General features: G+C 41.8%; 1 protein-coding gene across 5 annotated transcripts in view; it reads right to left on the bottom strand.

The window, feature by feature from the left end:
* Positions 1 to 24,779, bottom strand: part of BRWD1 (bromodomain and WD repeat domain containing 1) — a 91,637-nt gene extending 66,858 nt beyond the window's left edge. For 2 of the 5 annotated variants that reach the window (XM_070750440.1, XM_070750442.1), the window contains exons 1-12: positions 24,452 to 24,779; positions 24,163 to 24,221; positions 24,006 to 24,035; positions 23,786 to 23,845; positions 21,908 to 22,055; positions 14,962 to 15,060; positions 14,077 to 14,237; positions 11,244 to 11,465; positions 10,651 to 10,751; positions 10,306 to 10,376; positions 8,858 to 8,958; positions 6,504 to 6,544 (exon numbers count right to left, since the gene is read on the bottom strand). In XM_070750440.1, the coding sequence (XP_070606541.1) occupies positions 6,504 to 6,544; positions 8,858 to 8,958; positions 10,306 to 10,376; positions 10,651 to 10,751; positions 11,244 to 11,465; positions 14,077 to 14,237; positions 14,962 to 15,060; positions 21,908 to 22,055; positions 23,786 to 23,845; positions 24,006 to 24,035; positions 24,163 to 24,221; positions 24,452 to 24,524 (1,166 nt within the window). In that variant the 5' untranslated portion in view covers positions 24,525 to 24,779. Of the gene's footprint in view, positions 1 to 6,503; positions 6,545 to 8,857; positions 8,959 to 10,305; positions 10,377 to 10,650; positions 10,752 to 11,243; positions 11,466 to 14,076; positions 14,238 to 14,961; positions 15,061 to 21,907; positions 22,056 to 23,785; positions 23,846 to 24,005; positions 24,036 to 24,162; positions 24,222 to 24,451 lie in introns of those variants that run through there. The other 3 variants (XM_070750441.1, XM_070750444.1, XM_070750445.1) reach the window with 3 other exon arrangements.
* Between the last annotated feature and the right edge of the window lie 1,035 nt (positions 24,780 to 25,814).

The raw sequence follows: 25,814 nt of genomic DNA, 5'->3' as shown, positions 1-25,814 counted from the left end.
TGCACTGGAAGGAGAGTCCAATATGGGTTATTCTCAATCCTATTGGTCGAGACTGAGTTTAAAATTAACATAATATTAGGCACCGCCCCTTGCCTGCCCCCAGTGAGCTCAGTTTTAAAAACGAAAGGTAATATAATCCAACACAATTTTATTGAACCCAATATATACATATATATAACATCAACCAAAACCAACCGAACCCAGCTTCCCTGAAACAATCCAATGCAGGGTGGGTTTGGACTCTCCTTCCAGTGCACTGAGAAGACCGTTCAGGTAGGTACAACGGTTCTTCTCCATTGCATCTGGAAGGAGAGTCCAATATGGGATATACCCAAATTCCAATCAAAATGGGAGGGAGATTGTTAAGTCAGGGTAGCTGGAGAGGAACACACCCTCTGTAATACCCTTCTCCCAAAGGATGCCTCAGCTGAAGCTTAGGCATCCAGTCTATAATGTCTAGTAAATGTGGAAGGTATCGTCCAAGTTGCAGCCCGGCATATGTCCTCGATTGAAACTTGAGTTCTCCAAGCTGCAGACATGGCTGCACTGCGAGTGGAGTGCGCCGTGACACCTTGAGGAGGATTCTGAGCTCTAGCTTTATACGCCTCCCCTATGCAGTCTCGGATCCATCGACTGATTGAACTGGGAGAGACGCCCAGGCCCATTCTTGGTTCTACAAAGGCAATAAACAAAGACTCAGACTTCCTAAAGGACTCAGTTCTTCTAATGTAGATTTTAACCGCACGTCTAACGTCTAGTTTGTGCCACCTAAGTTCTGTGGGGTGGCCTCCGTGTGAGCAAAAGTCCGGCAAGATCAGCTCCTGTTTCCTGTGGAATAAGGAGTTGACCTTAGGAAGGAAGGTTGGATCCAAACGTAGGACCACCCGGTCCGGGTAAAAGATACAAAGGTCTGGCCTGATGGATAAGGCCGACAGATCCGATACACGTCTGGCTGATGTGATGGCCACCAGAAAGGCCGTCTTGATGGAAAGAAATTTGATCTGTATGGACCTCAAAGGCTCAAAGATTGGACCGGTCAGAGCCTTCAACACCAGGGACAAGTCCCACGTTGGAAATCTATGCAGAGGTGGAGGGTGCTTGTTCATAGCACCCCTGAGAAAGTCCCGAATCCAAGGGTGAATAGCCAAAGAGCGGTATTCTGGTAACCGAATAACTGTTGCCAATGCCGCCACCTGCCTCCTCAGTGTGCTTGGAGTTAGTCCTTTTTCGAGACCCATTTGCAAAAATTCTAGCACAGTAATTATTTGAGCCCTTTCCGGTTCCGTATCTTTTCCGCTGCAGAACTTACAAAAGGCCGACCACGTTGCCTGATAAATCCTGGACGTGGACGGCCGGCGGGCAGTCTGCATCGTGGCAATGATACTGTCTGGCAAAGATTGCTCCCTCAGCTTGTTCCTTTCAAATGCCAAATGGCTAATTGAAACCATTGCGGGTCCGGGTGATAAACTGACCCTTGGCTGAGTGTGATTACCTTGTCCGGAATCCTCCAAGGTAGGGAGATCAACAGAGCTATTAAGTCCGAGAACCACGGGCGGCGTGGCCAATGTGGTGCGACAAGCAACACCTCCGCCTCCTCCAGTAGAATTTTGTCTATCACTCTTTGAATCAAATTCGTCGGAGGGAAGGCGTATAAGAGGCCGCGTGGCCAGCTCGACCTCAGGGCGTTGATTTTCTCCGCCTTGGGTGAGTGGAACCGAGAATAGAACCTGGGGAGCTGTGCATTGGTGTGAGAGGCGAACAAGTCCACCAGCGGAGTCCCGAATCGAAGCGTGATCTTGTGGAACAACTGTGGATCCAGTCTCCACTCCGTGGGATCCAAGGTGGTTCGGCTCAGCCAATCGGCCTGGACATTGCTGACGCCTGCTATGTGCTCCGCAGATAGAGAAGCCAAGTTGCATTCGGCCCAATTGAAAAGAGCCATGGCCTCCTCCATGAGGTGCGGTGATCTCGTGCCTCCCTGGTGGTTGAGGTAGGCCTTTGTTGCCACATTGTCCGTTAAGACTAAAACGTGCTTTCCCTGAACCAAAGCCGCAAAGTGTTGGAGCGCTAAGAACACAGCCCGGAGCTCCAGAAGGTTGATGTTTACCGGGCTGAGGTCCTCCTTGGTCCAAAGTCCTTGTGCCACATGGAGACCTATGTGCGCGCCCCAACCCGACAAACTGGCGTCCGTAGTTATGACGACCGGATCGTTTTGAGTCTGGAACGAAGTACCCTGAAACAGGGCCGGGGAAGTCCACCAGGCCAAGGACGTCCTGACCCCCTGTGGTAACCTGACTTGTTTGTACGACTGACCCAGTCTTGCCCTCTGGACTGGAAGCAGAAAATCTTGTAACGGGCGGATATGATGCCTGGCCCACGGCACAATCCCTTTACACGAGACCATGGTCCCCAGCAGCCTGGACAATAAGGCTAGGGAGACTTTCCGCTGACTCTGGACGGAGATTATCAAGACCATGATGTTGTCCTGCCTCTCCGGTGAAAGTGACACCATGCTCGTGGTTGTATCTATCAATGACCCCAGATGCAGGAGTCTTGTAGTTGGTTCCAGTTGGCTCTTGGGAACATTGATGGTAAATCCGTGTTCTTCCAGAACCTTCATAGTAAGGTGGAGGTCTTGGTGCGCCCCTGCCCGGGACTTGGACAAAATAATTATATCGTCCAAGTATGCCATCAGGCGGACGGATTGCGCACGCAGATGTGCTGTTAACACATCCAGTAGTTTGGTGAAAGTCCGAGGGGCCGATGAGAGGCCGAATGGCATGGCCCTGTACTGATAATGTGTCCCCTCTACACAGAATCGTAGATACTTGCGATGTGGTGGAAATATCGGCACATGCAGATAAGCCTCCTTCAGGTCTAAGGAGGTAAGGAAGTCCTGAGACCGCACTGCCGCTAGGATGGTATGCAGGGTGTGCATTCTGAATCTCCGGTAAAGAATGTATTGATTCAATTGCTTCAGATTCAGAATTAAGCGACACCCCCCTGATGCCTTGGGGACTATGAACACCATAGAGTAAAACCCCGTGCCCTCTGCGTGTTGCGGCACGGGCTCTATGGCCTGGATCTCCAGGAGATGACTTACTTCTTGGAGTAGCTCCTTCCGTTTGATAGGGTTCCGGGATCTTGGGCAATGCAGGAAACGGCTGGGTGGGGGCTGAACGAACTCCAACCGCAGTCCCTGAGTTACTGTAGATAGTGCCCATTTGTCTGAGGATGTGGCACGCCAGGAGGTACTGTACAGGTGGAGTTTCCCTCCTACTGGCTGCGTCATGATAAAGTCATTTGGGGCGTTTAAAGCCCCTCTGGCTGGAACCTCTAAACGGACGCCTAGCTTGTTGATATCCCCTTGTGCGGTCTTGAAAGGGGGCTCGGTCGCCCCTATAGGCATTTTGGGAAAAATTGCCTTGAGAAAAGGGCCTAAATGATTGGCCTGACCGTGAAGTGTCCCAGCGAAAGGACTGACGCCGGTTGTAGCGGTTCTGGCGGCGATCCTGTCCCCTCTTGGACCTCGGGAGTATCTTCCGTTTGTCCTTGTCCTCTATGAGGACTTTCTCCAAAATGTCTCCAAACAGTTGAGAGCCTTGGAAAGGCGAAGAGGCCAGGCGCCACTTGGACTTAGTGTCTGCTTGCCAGCTGCGCAGCCACAGTAGTCTCCGTGATGCCAGGGAGGCTGACATCCCTCTCCCTGAGAATTTAGCGGCATGTAAGGTGGCATCCACCGAAAACTCCGCAGCCGCCAACAACTTACTAAGATCCTGCCGTAGTCTCCCTTCCTCTGGTCCCAGGCGGGATAACATATCCTCAATCCAAACTATGGAGGCTCGATTAAAGAAAGACGCAGCCGCCGCTGCGCGAAACCCCCAGCTGGACATCATGTGTGACTTCCGCAGAAGGACTTCGGCCTTCTTGTCCTCAGGTTTTAAATTGTCTCCCATCTCAGCCGGAACCAGAGCATTGGAAACCAGTGTAACCACTGGGGAGTCTATAGGAGGGAACTGAAGCAAAGCCTCTACCTCGTCATCAAAGGTGTAGAATTTCCTTTCTATCACCGAAGGACCTTGGGCAGCCGCCGGGTATTGCCATGGTCTTTTTATGCTTTGGAGAAAGATGTCTGATGCCGGGACATGGTCTGTTTCAGGCTTGGGTTCCTTTAACAGAGCGGTGGATCTGGGTGTCACAGTTCTTGAAGGCTGTGCAGGGTCCTTCAGTTCCATTGTCTGCTTGGCCTTATACAGCAGTGTCCTAAACGAAGATTGTTTGAAGAGACCTGCAGTTACTGGTTGTTCTGGAGGAGTCTCATCATCAGACAGGTCATACTCTTTATCACTGTCCTCCATTACTACTGGCTCTTCTGTTGTGGACTCGACCTGAAAGGGGCGGTGCAGACCAAAGATCCCGGTGTGTGGTTTGCCTTGGTTGTTGTGTGCCCTGTTGCACCCCAACTGCTATGCCCTGTGAATAGGCATTTGTAATTAAGTCCTGAAGGGCTGGTGACATGTTTTGCCAGGCTTCCGGCTGAGCCCTGAGTCCAGCAGCTGTAGGGGTGAAGGTAGCTGTTGGAACTACCTTGGGTTGAGGGGAGAAGCCCCACACTGGCCCCTGCTGGCTTGCTGAGCCCGGCCTACTTCGAGGAGTATGAAGGTGAGGCAATACCTGGTGATCAGGGGACCAATCCCTCTCGGTCCCAGCCTCCCCAGGGGCTCTTGGGGTTGGTGGGCCAGTAGCGTGATCAAGACCCAGTGATGGCCCAGATTTGGCCAAAGGCACGTTAGTGAAGGCTGCCTCCAGCTTCTGCTCAAGGGCTTGGATTCGCCTCTCGGCCTCCTTGATGGCTGAGGAAGATGATGGTGTCTTTGACCTTATTTTCCCCTTATCTTTGGGTTTGACCACCGGGGTAGAGGGGAGACTCTGAGCTGCATTGCCACTCGTCTCCATAGTACTCACTGTCAAGAGGAATTTGAACGAAACACAGCAATAGTCACGGAGATTCTATGTAATATAGCTTTCCTTTGACTAAACGTCTCACAAAATGGCGCCCCGTGTGTTTGCAGACTGCGCCTGCGCCTCCCCGCCCTTTGATCCTCTGTTCGCGCCTTTAATGCCACTAATGAGGACGAAGGCAAACAAGGGGGGGTCTTCCCGCCAACCGCCAATATGGCGGGCGCGGTGCCCTGGCGTATCCCAGCCCAGTGGCCCAATAAGGAGGTTGCTGACAAGGCCTCTAGTCACTACCGCCGGCACTTATGTATACAGAAATTGACTTCCGCATTCCCTGCGTTCCGGCGGCCGCCGACCATATGAGAAGCGGCCGTCTCTGCTGTTGCTATGGCCCCAGCGGCAGATCGCCTCGGCGATTCAAGCCAGCCGCTGTGAAACGGAATGCAGCAACCCCTTTCCCCTTCAGCACTCAGTCGGCGGCGTTATTTCCTCCCTGCGGCGGACCGCCGAACATATGGGAGGCGGTCGCTTTGATCCCAGCCGCCTTTATTTTCAAGCCGCGGCTGAAGAGGCTGCTCCCCGGCGGCTTGGAATCGGCCGCCTAACCTATGGGGGTATAGCCTCGCTTCCAGTGCCGACTGCTGAGCATTGCTGAGGGATTTTTTTATCTTCGGGGGACTCCGAGTCCCCGAGCCTCCCAGTGGGGGGGGCGGATCCCCCCACCTTCGGCTCTCAGCCGAGTTTGGCCACAGAGGCCAGTGACACCAGGCTGACACCCCTTCCTGAGGCGGTACCCGCTGAGGGAAGAGGCCTCCTGGGGAAACTGTTGGGGGTGCTGCCCACGGAGGGCAGAAACCCCTCCTGGTCTTCTGCTATACCTGAAAGACAGTAAAAAACAAGAAGAAAACAGGTTAGATCAATTAAAATTAAATTACACACATTAAAATCATTTCTTTTATTTCACTAGCTAAACTCATACGTCTCATTACTAGGACTGAGTTTTTAAAACTGAGCTCACTGGGGGCAGGCAAGGGGCGGTGCCTAATATTATGTTAATTTTAAACTCAGTCTCGACCAATAGGATTGAGAATAACCCATATTGGACTCTCCTTCCAGATGCAATGGAGAAACTGCCATTGTGGAGGTACATACATACATACAATAGGAAAGCCATGTAAATTAATATGGTATGGTTAGGGAGGAGAATACATGAAGAAATGGAAAGATTAAGCCCAGGTACATAAATTACAATTTGTACTTGTTGAGTTGCAAAAAATGTACAGACTGTGTGTGTGTGTGTGTGTGTGTGTGTGTTTCTGTCGAAATGTCTCTCACACACATTAATTCAACTCTGAGCCATATGAATATTAAACTTGTTTTCTGGATGAATTCCTATAATCATTGGATTTCATCTATATGCTACTTTCTTTTGTCCCCATCCCCCACTCAAAAAAATCCATTAAAAAATATTTATCTTCTATGAATGTTAAAACAATGTTAGGTTTTACATAGTTCATTTAACAAAACAATCTTTATAAAAATACCTGTCATCTCTGTTTGAAAATTGAATACTATCAACTGTGTCCTGAAACAAGAAACATATGTTAGTAAGAGGATTGTCCATATAGAGGAACAAAACTGAATGAATGTCCAGGTATTATTTACTTTTCACTCTCTTAGATTTATATTATGCTGAATATGAAACTAACTTTTGATTTTAAAAAAAGATGGAATTCAGCATATTGTGAGCTTCATCAGAAGCAATCAGATATGCCTTGGAAGTCTTCAAACTTTGCATGAAATCCTGAACAACTGACCAGGTCTTGAAAGCAAAACATTTAGGTCCAGTGGCCATTTTTACTGTTGTCTCGAGTTCCCTGGTTAGACATCAAACTATCTATCTTTCCCCTGCAATGGCTAATCTGTACTATATCTTTCTTTGACAACTTTAAATCAAATATTGAAGAAAGAAAAAAAGGGTCCAAGCACCAGAACCTTTCCATCAAGCCAGAAGAAACTAAATCAAAATCACACTCCAATTATCTGTTTCAAGGCCTCTCTATAGAACACAAAAACATTTTCAGTTTTGCTGCAGCAGTAATTCCAGCATACATATCTTGTTTGTGAGGCTTTTGAAACTGCAAGTGCATTCAGATTCTCAATAACTGCCGAAGCCTTGAAAGTTGGACAGCATACAAGTTTAATAAATAATTATAACTGAAGCTGCTCTGATTCCTTGATAAAATCTCCTTCTGAATAATTATTCAGTTTTTAGATGCCTGATTCCATCATTTTCCAATGGACAATTGTGACAAATATGGGGTAGTTAAAATATAGCACGTGCAATAATGAAGTATAATTTTTGAGATCCCTATGGATAAATTGATCTGATGGCCAAATAAATTAACCTTGTGGGCCAGAGATCCTCTATCCTTGCTTTTGAAGACATCCTTCTATGCCTATACAAAGTGAACAAAAGCACCAGAAGCAAAATCAAATAGGAGGAAAACTGTGAAAATTCATAAAAGATCAAGATTATTATTATTATTATTATTATTATTATTATTATTATTATTATTATTATTATTATTATTACATCAATACAACACAGCAAACAAGACCACTATGCTGGGTTTTGTATTTCATCACCAGTCGGACGCTTCCCAAGCACCCAGGACTACATGATGTAGCGGCGAATTATGTTTGCCGATCCCAGTAAAGCGTCCTTTTGCAATTGACAGATGGAGATTTTGTCAATTCCGATGGTTTTCAAATGTCCGCTGAGATCCTTTGGCACTGCGCCCAGTGTGCCAAGTACCACTGGGACCACTTTCATTGGCTTATGCCAGAGTCGTTGCAGCTCGATTTTTAGATCTTCGTATTTCACTAATTTCTCTAGCTGCTTCTCCTCAATTCTGCTGTCCCCTGGGATTGCGATGTCGATGATCCATACTTTCTTTTTCTCTACAATCAGGATGTCTGGTGTGTTATGCTTTATTATTATTATTATTATTATTATTATTATTATTATTATTATTATTATTATTATTGAAACATATTGGCCACAGTCAATGGTCTCTAGTATTATCTAGTATTTGCTAACTTTCTTTTTATTATTATCATCATCATCATTATTATTATTGATTATATTTGTATGCCGCCCTTCTCCAAAGACTCTTGTGATACATCGTATCACAAATTTAATTGTTCTAAAAAAGCTAAGTTGACTTCTACTTTCAAACAGTCTAAAGTGCAGCATTTTGTAGTTCATTTGCCCTTATCAGTAATTAAACTCCAAACCCAAAACGATGCAAATAAACTTAACCTCTTAACACTTGAGATCCCCCCCTATGTCCCATTCTGTTGTTTATATGAAAGCAAATCCTATTAATCATAAACTATTTTCAAGTTAAGGACATTATGATTGTGACTGCATGATTAAACTTCTTTATAAGAAATAAATAATTCCTACTTGTTCTACATCTAATTATATCAATTGCTTCAACCTGGATAGTGAGATAAAATGTTTTCTTCATTTAGACTATAAGGTAAAGGTTCCCCTCACACATATGTGCTAGTCATTCCTGACTCTAGGGGGCAGTGCTCATCTCCATTCAAAGCTGTCCAGCGCTGTCCAAAGACATCTCCGTGGTCATGTGGCTGGCATGACTAAACGCCAAAGACACACAGCATGCTGTTACCTTCTCATCAAAGTGGTCCCTATTTTTCTACTTGCATTTTTACATGCTTTCGAACTGCGAGGTTAGCAGTCACATATATGATATATAGAGAGAAGATATAGATATTGAGTGCATGGTAATAAGGCCAAGCACTTATTTCAGGGTTAGGTTGGCAGGCTATAGGCAATTTTAGGAAATTTTGATATTATATTACTTACAGCATGGTTCTTTAATTCAGCAATTTTTTCAGCTATTTCAAAACCAAAGTAATAAATTCTGATAATATTGTCAGTACTTCCTGTTGCTAGGAACATTCCACCTAAAAAAATAAAAAAATGCTTAAAACAATGAATGGAAACAAATGCAAATGATGAACTGGAACTAGAATAAATTGAATTTCTAAATAAGTTGTTGATACGTTTGTTAACCAATCTCTCTTGATTGTAATAGGTTCTCTTAAGCCAGGGGTCCTCAAACTTTTTAAACAGGGGCCAATTCATGGTCGGTCAGACTGGTGGGAGACTGGATCAGCTGGGTAGGCATGGCTAGGTTTTCATGTGACTGGATGGGTGTGGCTAGGTCATGTGACTGTGGGCATGGTCAGTTTAGCAGTCCATTAAACAATGCAGAATCAACAAGTCTTTCTCTCCGTGTCTCGTCTCTCTCTCTTCTTTCCCTCCTCGTCTATATCTCTTTCTCTCTCCATTCCTCTTTCTCTGTCTTGTCTCTCTCTTTTCCTTTCTGTCTATGTCTCTCTCTCTCTCTCTCTTTCCCTTTCTATTTTTCTCTATATCTCTTTCTGTCTTTCTCTCTCTCTAGCTTCTAGAGGTGGGGGAGGTGAAAAATGGGGGGCGCGGACATCCCGAGAGGCCTCCTTTTTCTGACCTGCACAGTGCTACTGGAGGCGGGGGAGGCAAATTTAATGGGCCCACTTTTGGCCTCCCGGGGACAATGTTGGCCTTACCTTCCAGTTCCAGTTCACAGGGCTCTTGAAGCTAAATCCTGCACTTGGCCAAAAAGTAGGGACGGGTGGACAGGGCAGTCTTGTGATTCTGCGCAGGGCTGATTAATGACTTTCATAATTTGATGACCCCTGTCTTCAAATATCTTGAATTGTATCTAATACATTTCTACAGATCTTGAAATATTTTTTAAAGTCTTCAGTGAAAAATTGTCAATCCATCTAAGATGATTATTTATTGTCCAATTCTGCGTATACAACACTAAGGAAAATATACCTGATTTGTGGACAGAAAATTATGTATGTATGCATGTATGTATGTTTTTTTTGTCGAAGTAACCTTGGTGTTTGCTTTTCTTTTGCTTCTCAGCCCCACGCAGGGGCCATTTCCAAGGCAGATAATTTTTTTTATAGTCGACAAACTATAATTTACATGGTTACATATTTTTGCCGATAAGAGAAAGGCTCACTAGAGATCTCTTTCAAGCTATTTTGCGCTCATCAGCTAGCCATATCCTTACTGGGATTTGAACCTGGGGAGTCTCCCTGCCTTAACCTCTAGACCACAGGTTTTCCTCCTCTACACACACACACACACACACACACACACACACACAAACACAAACACACGTATTCTCTGAGGTTGGGGTAAATATAAAAGTGACTAGTACAAACACATTCGACCTTAGTATATCATATACTTACCAACGCTAAAGGAAGAACAAAGAATCTGAACTCCTGGTCTAAGTTTTTCTATGAATTTCCATGGCCTGTTACTTCAAAGACAACAAGAGTTATTTGTATGTATATAGCACTATGAATGGTATGGCGATTTTACATTAAGAGCTCATAAAAGTAAAATACTATTTCCAATATATTTAGACATCTCCATATTATAAAGAAATTAGCTTTTCTTTACTTCCTTTTGTAGCAATAAGATTCTCTTTTTATACTCTAATAAAAAAGCATTTTCTTATTGAAATGTAAAAGTAACTCGAACAAACTAAACATGCTATTTATCAAAATAATTAATTAATAACAGATACATACTTAAATTTCATAGTTATTATATCCCACTGCCAAATGCACACTGTTCCATCTGCACCTGTGGATGCCATATATCTTGTTGAATCTTTGACTAATGGGCTGAACTGTAAAATAACCAGATTTAGTGTGTTATAAATATTTTCAAATAAGCAGATTTTTATTTTTAAAAAAGTAACGTTCAAGACAACTAGGCAGCAATCATACCTAATACTCCTTCTCCTATATTCTCCCCAATAACTATCTTGTGAAGTGAATTGTGATGAGTGACTAGACAAGATGACACCAAAACATAGTAGTCTGCTTTCTAACCTGATAGTTTAACCATTAGACCAAATTTTCTATCTTATTTTAATGGATTTGGTGGACTATAAATATTTTAGAAATTTGCAAATATTATGTTCTCATTCAAATTAGACATGCAACAACAAGAAATCATATCATTTTTGCAGCCATCATTAATTAAACAACTGCAACTTTGATAATTACAAATTTAGAAAAACACAAAGATCCCAAAATGTACCACAGCATAAAAAGCAATTTTAATAATAGTTTTTCAACATACATTAACAAGAATTATAAATAAATGAAGAATTTACTTGCAAAGATGTAATTGATCCTGTGTGATTTTGTAATACAGCAATTGGGGCACAGGTTCTGAGACACCAAACTCTGATAATTTTATCACAACTACCAGCTGCAATCATGGTGTTCTCAAGATTCACAGCCATATCAGCGATCTCTGCTGAATGGCCTCTTAGGCTAGCTAATAACCGACCATTATGCGTGCACCAAATTTTTACCAAGCCGTCATCTGATCCCTGAATAAAAACAAAAGTTAGTTAGCATTTAATCATCACTTAAATGTACATGTGTAATAGGAGTATATATAGATTTATTCTCAAATGCAGTTGAATATAACTATTTGTAATATTCTACATCTAAGACTGTTTTGAAATAAGAGAACACATCAGAGTAACAGATAAAATGAACACCTACTGATTTGGCCCATACATTGTGCTAAGTCATGTGTTCTCTTCAAGTTCAGGCTGTTTGTAAATACATCATTGCGATTTGTACATCATAGTTTATAATTTAGCTTTATTTAAATGGCGTTATAGATTTTTCATTGTCACTAAAAATGTAAACAGACTAACAGTCTGTAATAGCCTCCCCTGATTACAATTTAGGTTTAATAGGATGATATACCAAATAGACAAAAAGGGTAACTAATGGATCGATATACTGTATTGCCATTAAGCGATATTTAATTTAGTACAAATATATTTCCAATATATGCAATAAAGCTGAATGTTAAATCTGAAATTGCACAATTGATATAATTAATAAAATTACAAAATTGATATTTTTGTAATTGGTATTAATGAAATTACAGACATATATATATTAACAAAAATTCATTATTATTAAACAAATTACATTCATTGATGTAAATTGCATCATTTGTCTGGACAGACTTCAAAAATCAATGAAGATCATTTTTTGAACTATTATTTCAGAGATTAACCCTAATTTGAAATTTGGTCCATTGTCCCTGAGGTTAGTTACAAAGGAACATATTTAAATCAATATTTCATGATATTAATGAAAATGTCTGACTTTACTCTAAAAGGATTTGACATATCAGGATTTTAGTCAAGATGATTATGGAAGCTTTCTTCCTATTATTTCACCATAATTTATATTAGAAGGTAATAAGACTAATATTTCACCATAATTTATATTAGATACAAAATCTAAGGCAGAATTTTAATAGCAGCAATTACTTAATATGAAATGCTAGAGTTCATGTTCCTCCGTTTTCTATTAAATTCCAAACATACAACTTTAATAAACTTATCTCTAACTGTTTCCAATTACCTCTGCTCCTCCTATGAAGTCCAATAGGGTGGATATGCTCTAGGCTCCCTCTATGAAACAATGCTATGTAATGCAGGGGTCAGCAACCCCTGACTACGGAGCCACATGCAACTCTTGGGGCCCTCTGCTGTGCCTCCCTGTCCCATCACCTGGCCTTGCCTTCCTTACCCTCACCTGGCCTAAGAAGGTAAGAGTGATGGCAGGAATGGAGAAGCAGCTGGAGCTGATTCTCTGACGCTGGTTGAGGAAAATAGCCACCCCCAGCAGAGGCTTCCCTTCGGGTTAGCCTTTTCCTCTTCTCACTGGCTGTGTTGGGGCCAAGATGGTGCACATGCACAGGGAGCCCCTCAAGCGAGTGCCAAAGCACAGCAAAGGTGAGTGGCTACTTGCTTAAGGAGGGTCTTTGGATGCAGCTTCCCTCCTGCCCTAAGGATCTGGCCATTGCCTTGCCATGTCCCGTTCCAACTCCCCTTCCCTGGCAGCTCTTCGGTTGAGTGCAAGTTCCAGTCCTAAGTCGCAGGAAGCGAAGTCTGCCTTTGGCAACCCTCTTCCCCCTCCTTCTCTCATGTGTGGGGGGGAGGGGGGCATGGCAAGGCAATGGCTGGATCCTTAGGACAGGAGAGAAGCGGCCCTGTAGCTGCCTTCATGTCACATTTGCACACAAAGCAGCCTACATTTCCTGCCGCTTTGGGCTGGAGTTCACAGCTTCCCTGCTCGGCCGAAAAGCTTCAGAGAGGGGAATGGGACATGGCAAGCAATGGCCAGATCCTTAGGGCAGTAGAGAAATTGCGACCATAGACCCTCCTTAAGCAGGCAGGCAGCCGCCTTCCCTCCATGCATGCTTTTACTGTGCCTATGGCACTTGTTTGAGGATGGTCTCCCTGCATGCACCACAGCCAGCCAGGAAGTCACGAGAGGGAAAAGGGTCACCCAAAGAGAAGCCTCCGCTAGGGGTGACGATCGTTTCTCAGCACACAGAAGGGAAAAGAGAGAGGGAGAAAGAGGGAAATGAAGGAGGGACATAGAGATTGGTGCGGAGGAAGAGAGAGAAATAGGGAAAGAGAAAAAGAAAGATGAGAGGGAAGAGAGATAGAAGGAGAAAGAGAGGGGGAAAAGAAAGTGATACCTGTTCTCATAGAAAAAAACCAGAGCCACAAAACCTGGGTAGGCATAGCTTGGGGAGGTCATGTGACTCAGTGGGAGGGACATCAAGCTAGCCACGCCCATCCAGGTTTTCTGGCTCTGGGTGTTTTGTTTTCTCTGGGAAAAGGGTCCAAGGTTGCCAACCTCTGATCTAATGGGATCCAGGAGAAAATCAGAACCCCCATGATTTGGATGATATTGACTTTGCTGGCTTTTCAGAAGCCATTAAAGATGCAGCTTTTCACCAATTATAGGATCCAGATAGTGGGTGAGCTAATTTTGCTCTATACACATATGTATGTTTTTGATTGCTTTTAACAATTATTTTATTGTATCTGTTAGTCATCCAGAACTCCATTATCTATCAGGCAAATCATATACTTCTATCAAATAAATAAATAAACTCACAGTGAATATCCTGTGTCCAGTCCTATCAAATGCTACACAATAGACGGCAGAGAGATGCCCAAGAATACGTCTATGCATCTTTATATGTTGGTACATATTTTCTGGGAATGAACAACTGTACTGTACACATCCGGTCAATTGTCTTGCATAATTTAATTCAACTAAAATAGGAAAAATATTATGTATTTTTGTAAAAGGGGAAAGGATAATCACTCAGATTATAATGTTATATTTAGGATTTCTGATCAATGGTTATTTATAACTAAATAACTAAATGAAATAACTAAAAATGAGTAACTAAAATGAAAAAATGAAGTTCTCTTATAACAGGTTGCATCTTCAACTATGTAGCTTGAAACTCTTTATTCTGAATGAAATTTCTCATTTGAACTGTATATAAACAGATCTCTTGCATACAAAGTACATGCACAGTCATTGAGCAATAGTCTTATTTCAAAAAAGCTACTTAGTGAGCAATCAAGACAAAGTATTTATAAGTTAGTTCTTTAATTGGACAAAGGGAATTCTTGAAGTTTGGCAGGTACTTTCTCTCCTTTCTAGATAACTATAATAGCTCTAAGTTTAATATGTGTTTGTTTTAAAGGTGAGGGTTTAATTAAATACAAAAGTTTGTTGACACTGGTTTCAGTTAACAGAGAAGTTAACAGATAAGGTGAAAGTGCAAGACATGCAGCTTTTTGTACGTTTTCCCAGCAATTTTTCATTTAAGATTATTCATATCAGGTTACCTCCAATATTGATATATAATCATTGTAATTGCATTATTAAATAATACATTTCAGTAAGAAAAACAGCATACATTTTAAGCAGAAATTTTAAAAACAGTGTGAGCACAGGATATTAATAGAAAAAACATTCACTTACCTAGAGTTGGTTTTCTGTCATAATTGATAGATATTTCAGGTGGTCTTCCTCTATGGAGGGCAGCAATACCTGAGCCTTTCCAATTTGTATATCTAAAATCTGCAAAAGTGTATTTTAATTGTACACAAAGCAACATTAGGATCCTAGCTAAATCAGAACATTAAAAATATCCTGAAAAAGAGTAATGTTAAATATTTATATTATCCTGTTAAGAAAACTGTTCAAGTGAAATCACCAGAGATAAGCTCATTTCAAAAGTCTTCAAAGCTTTGCAGTAATATACCTTTTCACATATAAAATATTCTATATGTCATATGAAGATTTTGTGAATTTAAAAATGTGTGTAATAGAGAGACTAAATTTAAAATGTATTTCAAATTCAATTTTATTTTAAAAACAGCCTATTTAACACAACATTTTCACATTAATTGGTGACTAAAATACTTCTAAGTTCATGGGAAAAATATTTTATGGTAATTATGATTGTTCTTAATGAATTTGTCAAGACATTATATAAGACTGCAGGTATTTAAGATTTAACTCAGTTCCAAGATTTAACTGAATCCTGTTTAGTAGCAAGATCCACTGGAATAATCCTGTGGCTTTTAATGCATTATTTAAATTTTTAAATCATATTTACCCTGTCATATATCAACATTTTGCATTGTGTGAAAACAACTGTCAGTACTTAACTGCATCTAAGGAGACAGACATGAATGTGAAAAGGAACTGAAAGAAAATTATGTTTCTGCGAAAAAGAGGCTAAAGAAAGACAGGATGTTTGTAATAGGAATAGCAGCAACAATGGAAAGAAACACTCTTATAAAATCAGAGTTTTGTTTAACTATACACTAGCCTGGCTATTGAGAGAGCCTGGCCATACCAGGGGGAGGAATCAAAACGAAAATTAGTCTGGAATCCTTACGTGGGTACAGGAGGGCAAAGTATTGCTGTTGAAACTTATCTACTCTCTGTACCTTGTAGATTTGGTTATTTGCATCTGAAATTAATTTTCTCAGACCCATCAACTTTTCTCCTAGAGCAACAACTGGATGGCAACTGATGCCTAAGTGAGAGCAGCAGCAAACAAAGGAATAATGGATGCCGTGCTATGGTGACAAGATAGAACAGAGAATGTATAGAATTTGAGAGCAACCGTACTTCAGCTAATGCAACTGGTGCAAAATCTGGTAGTGCCAGCAATTCCAGTTGCTGTGGCTCCACAATGTGTTATTGAGTGGTGGAACTTTCAACTGACTTTTAAGGGTATTCTTTATCTTAAATCTGTTAAAGAGTGTCAGCACCTCCTAATCATCAAAAAAGAATGACCCAATTATGGATAATTATCATAACTTCATGGACAACTTCAGAGGTAATTTTGGAGATCCAATAAGAGTGACAGCTATCTTCCAGATTCACCCGCTTAAACAGAGTAACAGAAGGATCAGGTTGTAGATAGCTGAATTCAAATTAAATCCACAAATCTGGAGTAGAACAAAAAGTCCTAACTGCTCAGTATAGACAAAGGCTAAACGCTAAATTCACCACCAAGCTGATAAGACATGGCATTCACTAGAATTTAGAGCTGGTTACCAGTTTTGTGTGATCATTAATGCACGTCTGGGAGAAATTTGATGCCCAGAAAAAAATCAGAAAGAATGAGCTCAAAATCTCACTATTCAACCTTCTTCCCACTCATGCCTGGCAGGGACTGAGTTGGGGGAGGAGGAAGCCACACAAGCAAAGATAGCAAAGAGAACAGCAGTTGAAGATCTGGCATAGGTGTGGAGATCTAGCACTCTCCTTTTATTTAAGAGAACCTGCACATATGGTAAGTATCTGCCCAACCAAAGGCCCTTGAAGAGAAAAAAAGATCATCTAGCCAGGGTATGGAATAACAATGAGCTGAGTGCAGAGTCCAGGCCTGGAAAATGACAACATGTGAATGTCAATCAGTAAACAGGCTTGATTCCATCTGAATCAAGATATTTTGCTGAAAATTTCTGTTACTTTTATTGTTACTGTTAGCCCCTGGGCAAGAAGAAATGCAATTTTATAGATTTAGCAATACTCGAAGCTAGAAATAGCAAAACATGCACAAGAATTGCCCCTTAATATCATGCACCACCTTCACATCCCAACTGCACTAGGATCAGCATGGCTGAAGTTTGACAATAGGGAGAAAGGAAGCAGGAATCCTGTCTTTTCCCACTCCAGCTTGTCAACTCCATCATGTGCAAGCAATTTCCCTTTGCCACAGACAAAAGAAAATTCCAAGCACCAAGAGGAACTAAGTACACAGACTTTGTATATGGTTTTGGGGAAGAGAAGCCATCAGTCCCCACATAGAGTCAGTGATTGTGCAACTGATTTGGTCCCAGGGCTAAAATCACTGCTAACATACAATATGTTATGTCAGAAAAACATTTTATTAACCTGCAAAATTGCCAGCTTTGATGCCTATACTCTTTGTCCCATAGAAATAAGATCCAAATTCTCCAAAACCAATGACGTTCCAATCAGCATCATGCATGACTACAAAGCCCTTAATGAGATTACCACAAGAGATAATGGTATCCTTCTGCGTCGGCTGGAGGGGTTGGGAATGGGAGGCACTTTTCTTCAGTGGTTCTCCTCCTACCTCTCCGGTCGGTCACAGTCGGTGTTAGTGGGGGGGTCAGAGGTCGACCTCAAGGTTACTCCCTTGTGGGGTGCCTCAGAGGTCGGTCCTCTCCCCCATGCTATTCAATATCTACATGAAACCGCTGGGTGAGATCATCCAGAGACATGGGGGGAGGTATCATCAGTACGCAGATGATACCCAGTTGTACATCTCCACCCCATGTCCAGTCAACGAAGCAGTGGAAGTGATATGCCGGTGCCTGGAGGCTGTTGGGGTCAGGATGGGTGTCAACAGACTCAAACTCAACCCGGATAAGACGGAGTGTCTGTGGGTTTTGCCTCCCAAGGTCAATTTCATTTGTCCGTCCATTATCATGGGAGGGGAATTATTGACCACTTCAGAGAGGGTACACAACTTGGGCGTCCTCCTCGATCCACAGCTCACATTAGAGAACCATCTTTCATCTGTGGCGAGGGGGACGTTTGCCCAGGTTCACTTGGTGCACCAGCCCTATTTGGATTGGAACTCCCTGCTTCCAGTCACTCATGCCCTCATCACCTCGTGATTTGACTACTGTAATGCTCTCTACATGGGGCTACCTTTGAAAAGTGTTCGGAAACTTCAGATCGTGCAGAATGCAGCTGCGAGAGCAATCATGGGCTTCCCAAGGTATGCCCATGTCACACCAACACTCTGCAGTTTGCATTGATTGCCGATCAATTTCCGGTCCCAATTCAAAGTGTTGGTTTTGACCTATAAAGCCCTTCATGGCATTGGACCAGAATATCTCCAGAACCGCCTTCTGCTGCACGAATCCCAGTGACCGATTAGGTCCCACAGAGTTGGCCTTCTCCGGGTCTCGTCAACTAAACAATGTCGTCTGGCGGGTCCCAGGGGAAGAGCCTTCTCTGTGGTGGCCCCAACTCTCTGGAACCAGCTCCCTCCGGAGATTAAAACTGCCCCCACCCTCCTTGCCTTTCGTAAACTCCTTAAAACCCACCTCTGCCTTCAGGCATGGGGGAATTGAGGCACACACACCCCGGGCCTATACAATTTATGTATGGTATGTTTGTGTGTATGTCTGTTTTAATAATGGGGTTTTTAAAATTTATTAGATTTGTTATGAATTGTTTCATTGTATGTTGTGAGCCGCCCTGAATCTACAGAGAGGGGCGACATACAAATCTAATAAATAAATAAAATAAATAAAAATACATTTTAATTTTGGATAAGAGATGTGATTTCTGTATGTTAGTGTTAATTGAGATCCAACCAAGCCAGACAGCAAAAGAAAATCTTTTAACATGATTGTGCTCTTCTTTTCAATCTAACCATGGTTTAAAGTCCCCCTTCACCGGGCCTTAAGTGGTAATAATTGACAAGAAAGCAAAATAATATACTTGACACATTTTTATACTGAAGTGATTCAACTACTATTGACTATTTTGATGGCATACAAATCAAGATGAATGTGTAATTAAAACTATCTGAAGTTGTCAAAAGCTCTACAATGGCAGAATGAGATGTGGCCAAATGGCCCAAAGTTTAATATTGTTTTTTTGTTCTTGTTAGCAGTAAGATAGTACTATGTAGGCTTCCTCTCTAATTAAAAGAGCAGATGCATCTTCTGGAAATACACAGAAGAGCAAAAGTGTTAGTCAATGAAGGAGGTCATTGGTGTTTGCTAAACATTTCTTCTGTTGTCCTTGGACTGATAGACTGGGCATATTACAGATAGTCCTCAATTTACAACAGTTCATTTAGTGACCATTCAAAGTTACTGCAGCACTGAAAAAGTGACATGACCATTTTTCAGTCATGACCATTGCAGCATCCCCATGGTCATGTGACTTACATTTGGATGCCTAACAACTGTCTCACATTTATGATAGTTGCAGTCTCCCAGTTTTATGATCCCCTTTTGCGACCATCTAACAAGCAAACACAATGGGGAAACCAGATTCACTTAATAACTGTGTTACTAATTTAAGAATGCAATGATTCACTTTACAAATGTGGCAAGAAAAGTCATAAAGCAAAGAAATTTCTCACTTAGCAACATAAATTTGGGCTCAATTATGGTTGTAAGTTGAAGACTACCTGTACAGCCAAGGACTAAGAGGTAACAAAGAAGATTAAAAGACAGATGAAGAGAGACTGATGGAAAATACCGTAGCATTTGGAAAGATAACCAGATATTAGCAAGGACATGTGTTAGAGTTCCAGAAAAAAGTTACTGTATCCTGTACTGTGTCTTGTCTCTAAATTAAAACAAGTCAAGAAGATAACATCTGAAGGCCAAGGTTGTTCCAGATGGGATAAGGAACACACGTATTAATAGGCAAGGATGAGAGACCGGTAGGTTAAGAAACTGAAAAACTCTACCTCTTTACAGTTTATTAAGCTAAGACTATACAGTATACAGTATTTTTCGGACTATAAAACACACCTATATATAAGATGCACCAAGATTTCAAAGCGGTAAGGAAAAAAAAGGTTTTGTCCTCCCCAGCTCCCAAGAGCACTCTGCAAGCCTCCCAAACTCTTTGTGTGCCCCCCCTGCTTTTTTTGCAAAAATGGGCCAATTTTTCACATAAATGGTGACGTTTTTGTCTTCCCCCAACCCCAGGAGCACTCTGCAGACCTTCCAAACACTCTGATCATCCAATTCTTGCAAAAAAACACTCCCATTTTTAGCAAAAGTGGGATGCAGGGGCCAGGCTTTGAGAGGCCAAAAATGGCTATAATCGGTGTATAAGACGCACCAACATTTCAACCCTCTTGGGAGGGGATGTGCATCTTATACTCTGAAAAATACATTATACAGTGTTCCCTCGATTTTCGCGGGTCAGAACTTTGCGAAAAGTCTATACTACGGTTTTTTTAAAAAAATATTATTAAAAAAATATTATTAAAATATTATTTAAAAAAATTTTTGGCACACCAACGGTTTTCTGGGGCTGCCCGATGTACAATACTGTGCATTTTAACTCTCCTCCTTCCCCCCCTCCACCTCAGCCATCCTGCTTCTTTAAATAAAAGCTCCGTTTCCGCCCCAGCCTTCCGATCCCACCCCTTTAATTCTCGGAGAGTTGGTACGCTCCAATTGAGCCTTAGTGCCGCCCGCCACTGCCACAGTGAGCACAGCAAAGCCCCCTGCTTGCTGCCCTGTTCCCCCTGTGGGTTCTGGGGGTAAGTAAAACCAGGAATGAAGAAGGGAGGGGAAGGAAGGAAGGAAAGAAAGGGAGCATTTCTAGTTCGCGGAAATTTGACTTTCACGGGCAGTCTCGGAACGCATCCCCCATGAAAATTGAGGGAACACTGTATTAAAAATAAGTATATAACTATTATTAAATAAATGCTATTTAAATAAACACGAAATTATTTTTCAAAAAAGTACCACAAGTAATTATCACAACAACTTACAGAACTCTGGTCATATGGTCTCTATCATTTTTTCTATGCTTCAACACTATGAAATGTCACAAAGCAATATAAAGAAATATACTGTATCTTCAAAAGAACTGGGTATGTTCAAGCAGTTTTCGTTAAGTGGATAAGGACATTCATCCTAATTTGGAAAACTAAGATGTGCACTTTTGCATATACAGTAATACCTCATCTTACGAAATTAATTGGTTCTGGGACGAGGTTCGTGGGACGAAAAGTTCGTAAGATGCAACAATGTTTCCCACAGGAATCAATGGAAAAGCGAATAATGTGTGCAAGCCCAAAACTCACCCCTTTTGCCCATTACTGCCAGCATTCGGATCCTTGTTCGGGGGCGGTGGAGAGGGTGGACGTGACATTCCCAGCGCTGCTGCTGCTTCTCAAAGGGAAGCCGCCACCGCTGCCATTATCCTCTTGTCCTGGCCAGAGGGATGGAATCTGCCGGGATGTGGCAGCCCCACCCTTTGGGAGGGCGGGGCTGGAGCAGAGGGGCGGCTGTGAAGGGGCTGGCTCGGCAAAAGCGCTCCCAGCGAAGTGGAGAGGGTTTTCTCCGAGCGCTTTGGGAACGCCTGCCTTGCCCCTCTTGCAACTGGGAGTGCTTTCGTCCAGGGCTGTCAGTGAAGGGGCTGCAGGAGAGGCGGGGCAGGCGTTCCTGAAGCGCTCGGAGAAAGCCCTCTCGCAGCCACTTCGCTGGGAGCACTTTCTCCGAGCGCTTCGGGAACGCCTGCCCCGCCTCTCCTGCAGCCCCTTGGCAGCCCAGCCCCTGACAGCCCAGGATGAAAGCGCTGCCAGCGAAGGGGCTGCGAGAGGTATCACTGCTCAGACATATTTGATTAGAATTTAATGTATGTAATATACAAAACTTGAATATACCTTTTGTTCGCAGTAGGGACTGTTTCCCAGCACCCAACAATGAATTCACTCCTGGAATGCTGGGTGGAATTTCCTTATCCAGTATAGAACCGATTCGCTTGCAAATTTGTAACAAATGGTCCGGAGCCACATGTTTGTTAGATAATATCTAACATGTAAATAAAATTAAAATTTGAAGTTAATATAATGTAAGATGATTACATAATCTAAATATTTTAGAAACAATTATTTATCCCTTCTTTATTGGAAATACTTGATAACACATAATTTAACCTTTTAAAAAAGCACCATAATTTTACTATTTACATTATTTCACCCTCTCTCCCAAAGATACTTTAGTTTGATGATAATTAGACAAAATAATAACTTGAAATTAATTACATAGTAGCCTTTTATCAGAAATTCTCAGAATATATAATAGGAACTTAATACCAGAAGCCAAGAGTCGCTGTTTTTTTCACTATCATATCTTCATAAAATCAAGACCAATCGCACACCCCTATAATTTGCCCTAAATCTGAACATCCCAGAGGATGTTCAAGGGCAGAAAACTTTTTTTTGCTGTGGTAAGCTATTAAATATCTTTCAGCACTTCCTTTGATACCTTTTTGACCAAATCTATTTCATTTTTATTTTTTTTAATTTAGTAATTTTTACTTCATATGAATGTTTTCCTATGTAGCACTTTTCATATCAACATTAATCTGGTTTTGAAACAATTTAAGTCTTCAGAGAATCATTTGTTATAAAACAAACCAACTACTGAATTTATTATTCTTGAAACTTTCATCTACTATAATATCAGAGAGACATATAAAAGGAAAATTCAGGATTAAGAAGCTACTACATTAATACATAACAATTATTTATTTCTGAAGATAAATACAGGTAAACTAATGTCAGATACACATTTCTAATTATAAATTACTAAAACCTGGCTGTTCAATTTTATGTACTGTATTTTTCATTGGAAATCCAATAGATAAAGAAATCTTTAAATTCTAATATTTTTAAAGTTTCATCATTTTAGAAAAGTCTCATAACTTTAAGAAATAAATGAAACTTATTTATTAATGGCATTTGCTTTAAAAACATGGATTTCCTAAGAGAACATACTGTGAAGAATATTTAAACTGTGTATCATTTGGAGCAGGGGTCCTCAAACTTGGCAACTTTAAGACTTGTGGACTTCAACTCCCAGAATTCTCCAGCCAGCTATGGCTAAAGCTATGCTAGCTGGAGAATTCTGGGAGTTGAAGTCCACAAGTCTTAAAGTTTGAAGACCTCTGATTTGGAGGAAAGAAATGGAGGAGAGACAGAAAATGATAAGGATATTACTAAGCTCCAATCAACTCATTAAGAATCCCTTTCTCCCTGAAAGTCCTAAAATCAACACAGAAATATTCAGCAAGATTACCAAGCAGCATTCTTAAAACAAAGGAACTTTGAAGATCAACTTCTTCAGTACAAACAAAATACAGAATGACCCAGGTTATGAGTGAAAAAAAAATACCTTCAAAAGCAGAGAAATTTAAGTTAACCAGAAATAACAATCTTTGAGAAACTAAAATTATTTAACAAATTTCTGAATAAACCAGGAAAAAGTCTCTCTTCATATTTTTTTTCTTTTTGAAAGACAGGGAATCAAAAGCAACAAGGCTGATGTTTTTTTCACAACTCATCCTGTATGACACCTTCTCACAAACCCCACCTCCTTTCTGAGGACAACATTCAGAGTTTGCAGTTCCCATTTATGGTTTTTGTTGTCTGGCAAAATAATTAAATTAATACATCACAGTAAGCAGGATGGTTACTAGAGTAACGATTATCTTAATAAATGCCCTTTTATTGTTGATTTCTAAACTAAATAAATCTCACCAGGTCTTGATAACTGCTGTAATGCTCCTTTCCTTCCCAATCCAATCGTTTAGGAAGCAACTAAAGTTCAAGGGGGGGAAAGGGGGACATGAAAAAGAGGCTAAATTAATGTTACAATGGATGCTTGGACCAATGTCTCGAAAAGGACACGTCCACAAACAAAATCAAAATTAAGAGTGTCACAAAAGAAAAGTAGGATTTTAAAACAAATCAAGCAGACCTGGTATTGTTCCAGTTCTTGCACCAGGACCTGTAAGGGGAAAGGAAGAACCACATCTTTAAAATCAAAAAAGCGCGGCTGCTGGCCAAAGCGAGGGGGGCACTTTGAATTTTTACTCGGGGTAGCCGAGAAGGACGAGCGCCGACTCGGAACTCACCTCGGCTGCTTTTCTACAAGGCCCAGTGCCCAAGAAGCGAGCTATGAGGAAATACAATTCTGTGGTGAGAGAGAAAGGGAGAGAGAGACGAATTCAGGGCTGAGCTCAGTTGGAGGAGGGCGAGTGAGGGGAGGGGGTGGGAGATCCCCTTAGGTGACTGTACTGTAATTCATAATCAAGATCACGAGGAACATGGTGGTTGGAAGTGCGGGGAGTCGAGCGGCTGGGCTCGTCCGCCTCGTACGTTTTTCCCGTCCCCTTTCGCCACAGCGCTCATTCTTTCTTTTACCTGATTCAATCAGCGGCAAAATAAGACCGCCAGCGACCGAGGCAGAATTGGAGGCCTTCGAAAACTCGGCCATTTCCGTAGCGGCCGCTGTAAAGCCAAATCGAAATTAGGATACAGCGCTCTTGTCTGGAGCGGTAACCCAAGCCTGGCTCAACGTAAACTATTTAGCGCTCTCCTCCCCCTCCGTTTTTATATCTATAGCGAAGGAGGGCACGAGCGATCCAACGGACACGCGCGCGCTTCAGTGCACGCGCTACCCTAACCGCGGCGGATAACCACCTTCCAGTCCCTCTGCCATTATTTCCGAGGGACCGCCCATTACTGTGACGTCAGCCAGCCAAGGCGAGGCTGGGAAGAGTTGACGGCACGAGGGAGCTGAGGAAAGTAGTCTATCTTTTGCAACGAATGAAAGCGACGCCTGAGAGAAAAACACAAGGCGGGATTGATTGGCTTTTTCTTTGCTTGCAGGGTATAGTGGGACGATCCACTTTGCATCGGGGGACAAACAAAAAATTGTGGCGTGTGGCTTGAACGCGGAAGGAGATGCGATTCATTGCACCATTAAAGAGATTGCAACATTTAAAGAGAGAGAGTAAAACAAGTCGTAAAATGTCTGGATGGTGAAAGTTATTGCGGCTCGAGGGGTGTTAAGACGCATATAAACGTGTTTAAATACGTATCAAAAACATTTGGAGACAAAATTAACTATGTGGCGCTTTATTTTCCAGCGATGGAGGAACCGCTTTGACGGAAAGTTAACGGTCAGCTAAAGAGTCAAAAGTGCGACTCTGATTCAAGTCTCATTTCTAATAAACTGGTTTATAACAAAATTACTTGCGTCGCTTATTTCAACAATATAATCCCAAAGAAAACCTGCTGTACACTTATTTATTTATTTATTTATTTATTTATTTATTTATTTTGTCCAATACACAATGAGGGTTTTAGTGAGTATATATCAATATACACATAGTAAAATACATGATGAAGTTTACAGAGGAGATACTCATAGTAAAATATATCTAAGAAAGAATAGAAAAGAAGATATAGAAATAGAATATATAGAATATATAGAATATGGTAACAGAATATATATATATATATGTCACATGTTTAAGCTGAATTTGAAAATTAAGGGAGACTAGGATAGATCTATTTCGGCCTTATTTTGGCCTCATCAGCTAGCCATACCCACTGGGACTTGAACCTGCAACCTTTGCCTTGTAAGGCAGAGAATTATCCTCTAGGCTACAGTATCCAATCCCTTCAGCTCTGTACCAGGGAAGGGTTACATTTTGTGTCGAATCACCCTGGTATATTGAAGGAACATCACAGCTCCTTTTTTGCCTCTCGGCCCAACCCA

This window comes from Erythrolamprus reginae, chromosome 4, assembly GCF_031021105.1.
Source record: "Erythrolamprus reginae isolate rEryReg1 chromosome 4, rEryReg1.hap1, whole genome shotgun sequence".
NCBI classification, from domain to species: Eukaryota; Metazoa; Chordata; class Lepidosauria; order Squamata; family Dipsadidae; genus Erythrolamprus; species Erythrolamprus reginae.
Note: the sequence above shows the minus strand (reverse complement) of the source record. Positions and strands in the feature narration are given on the sequence as shown.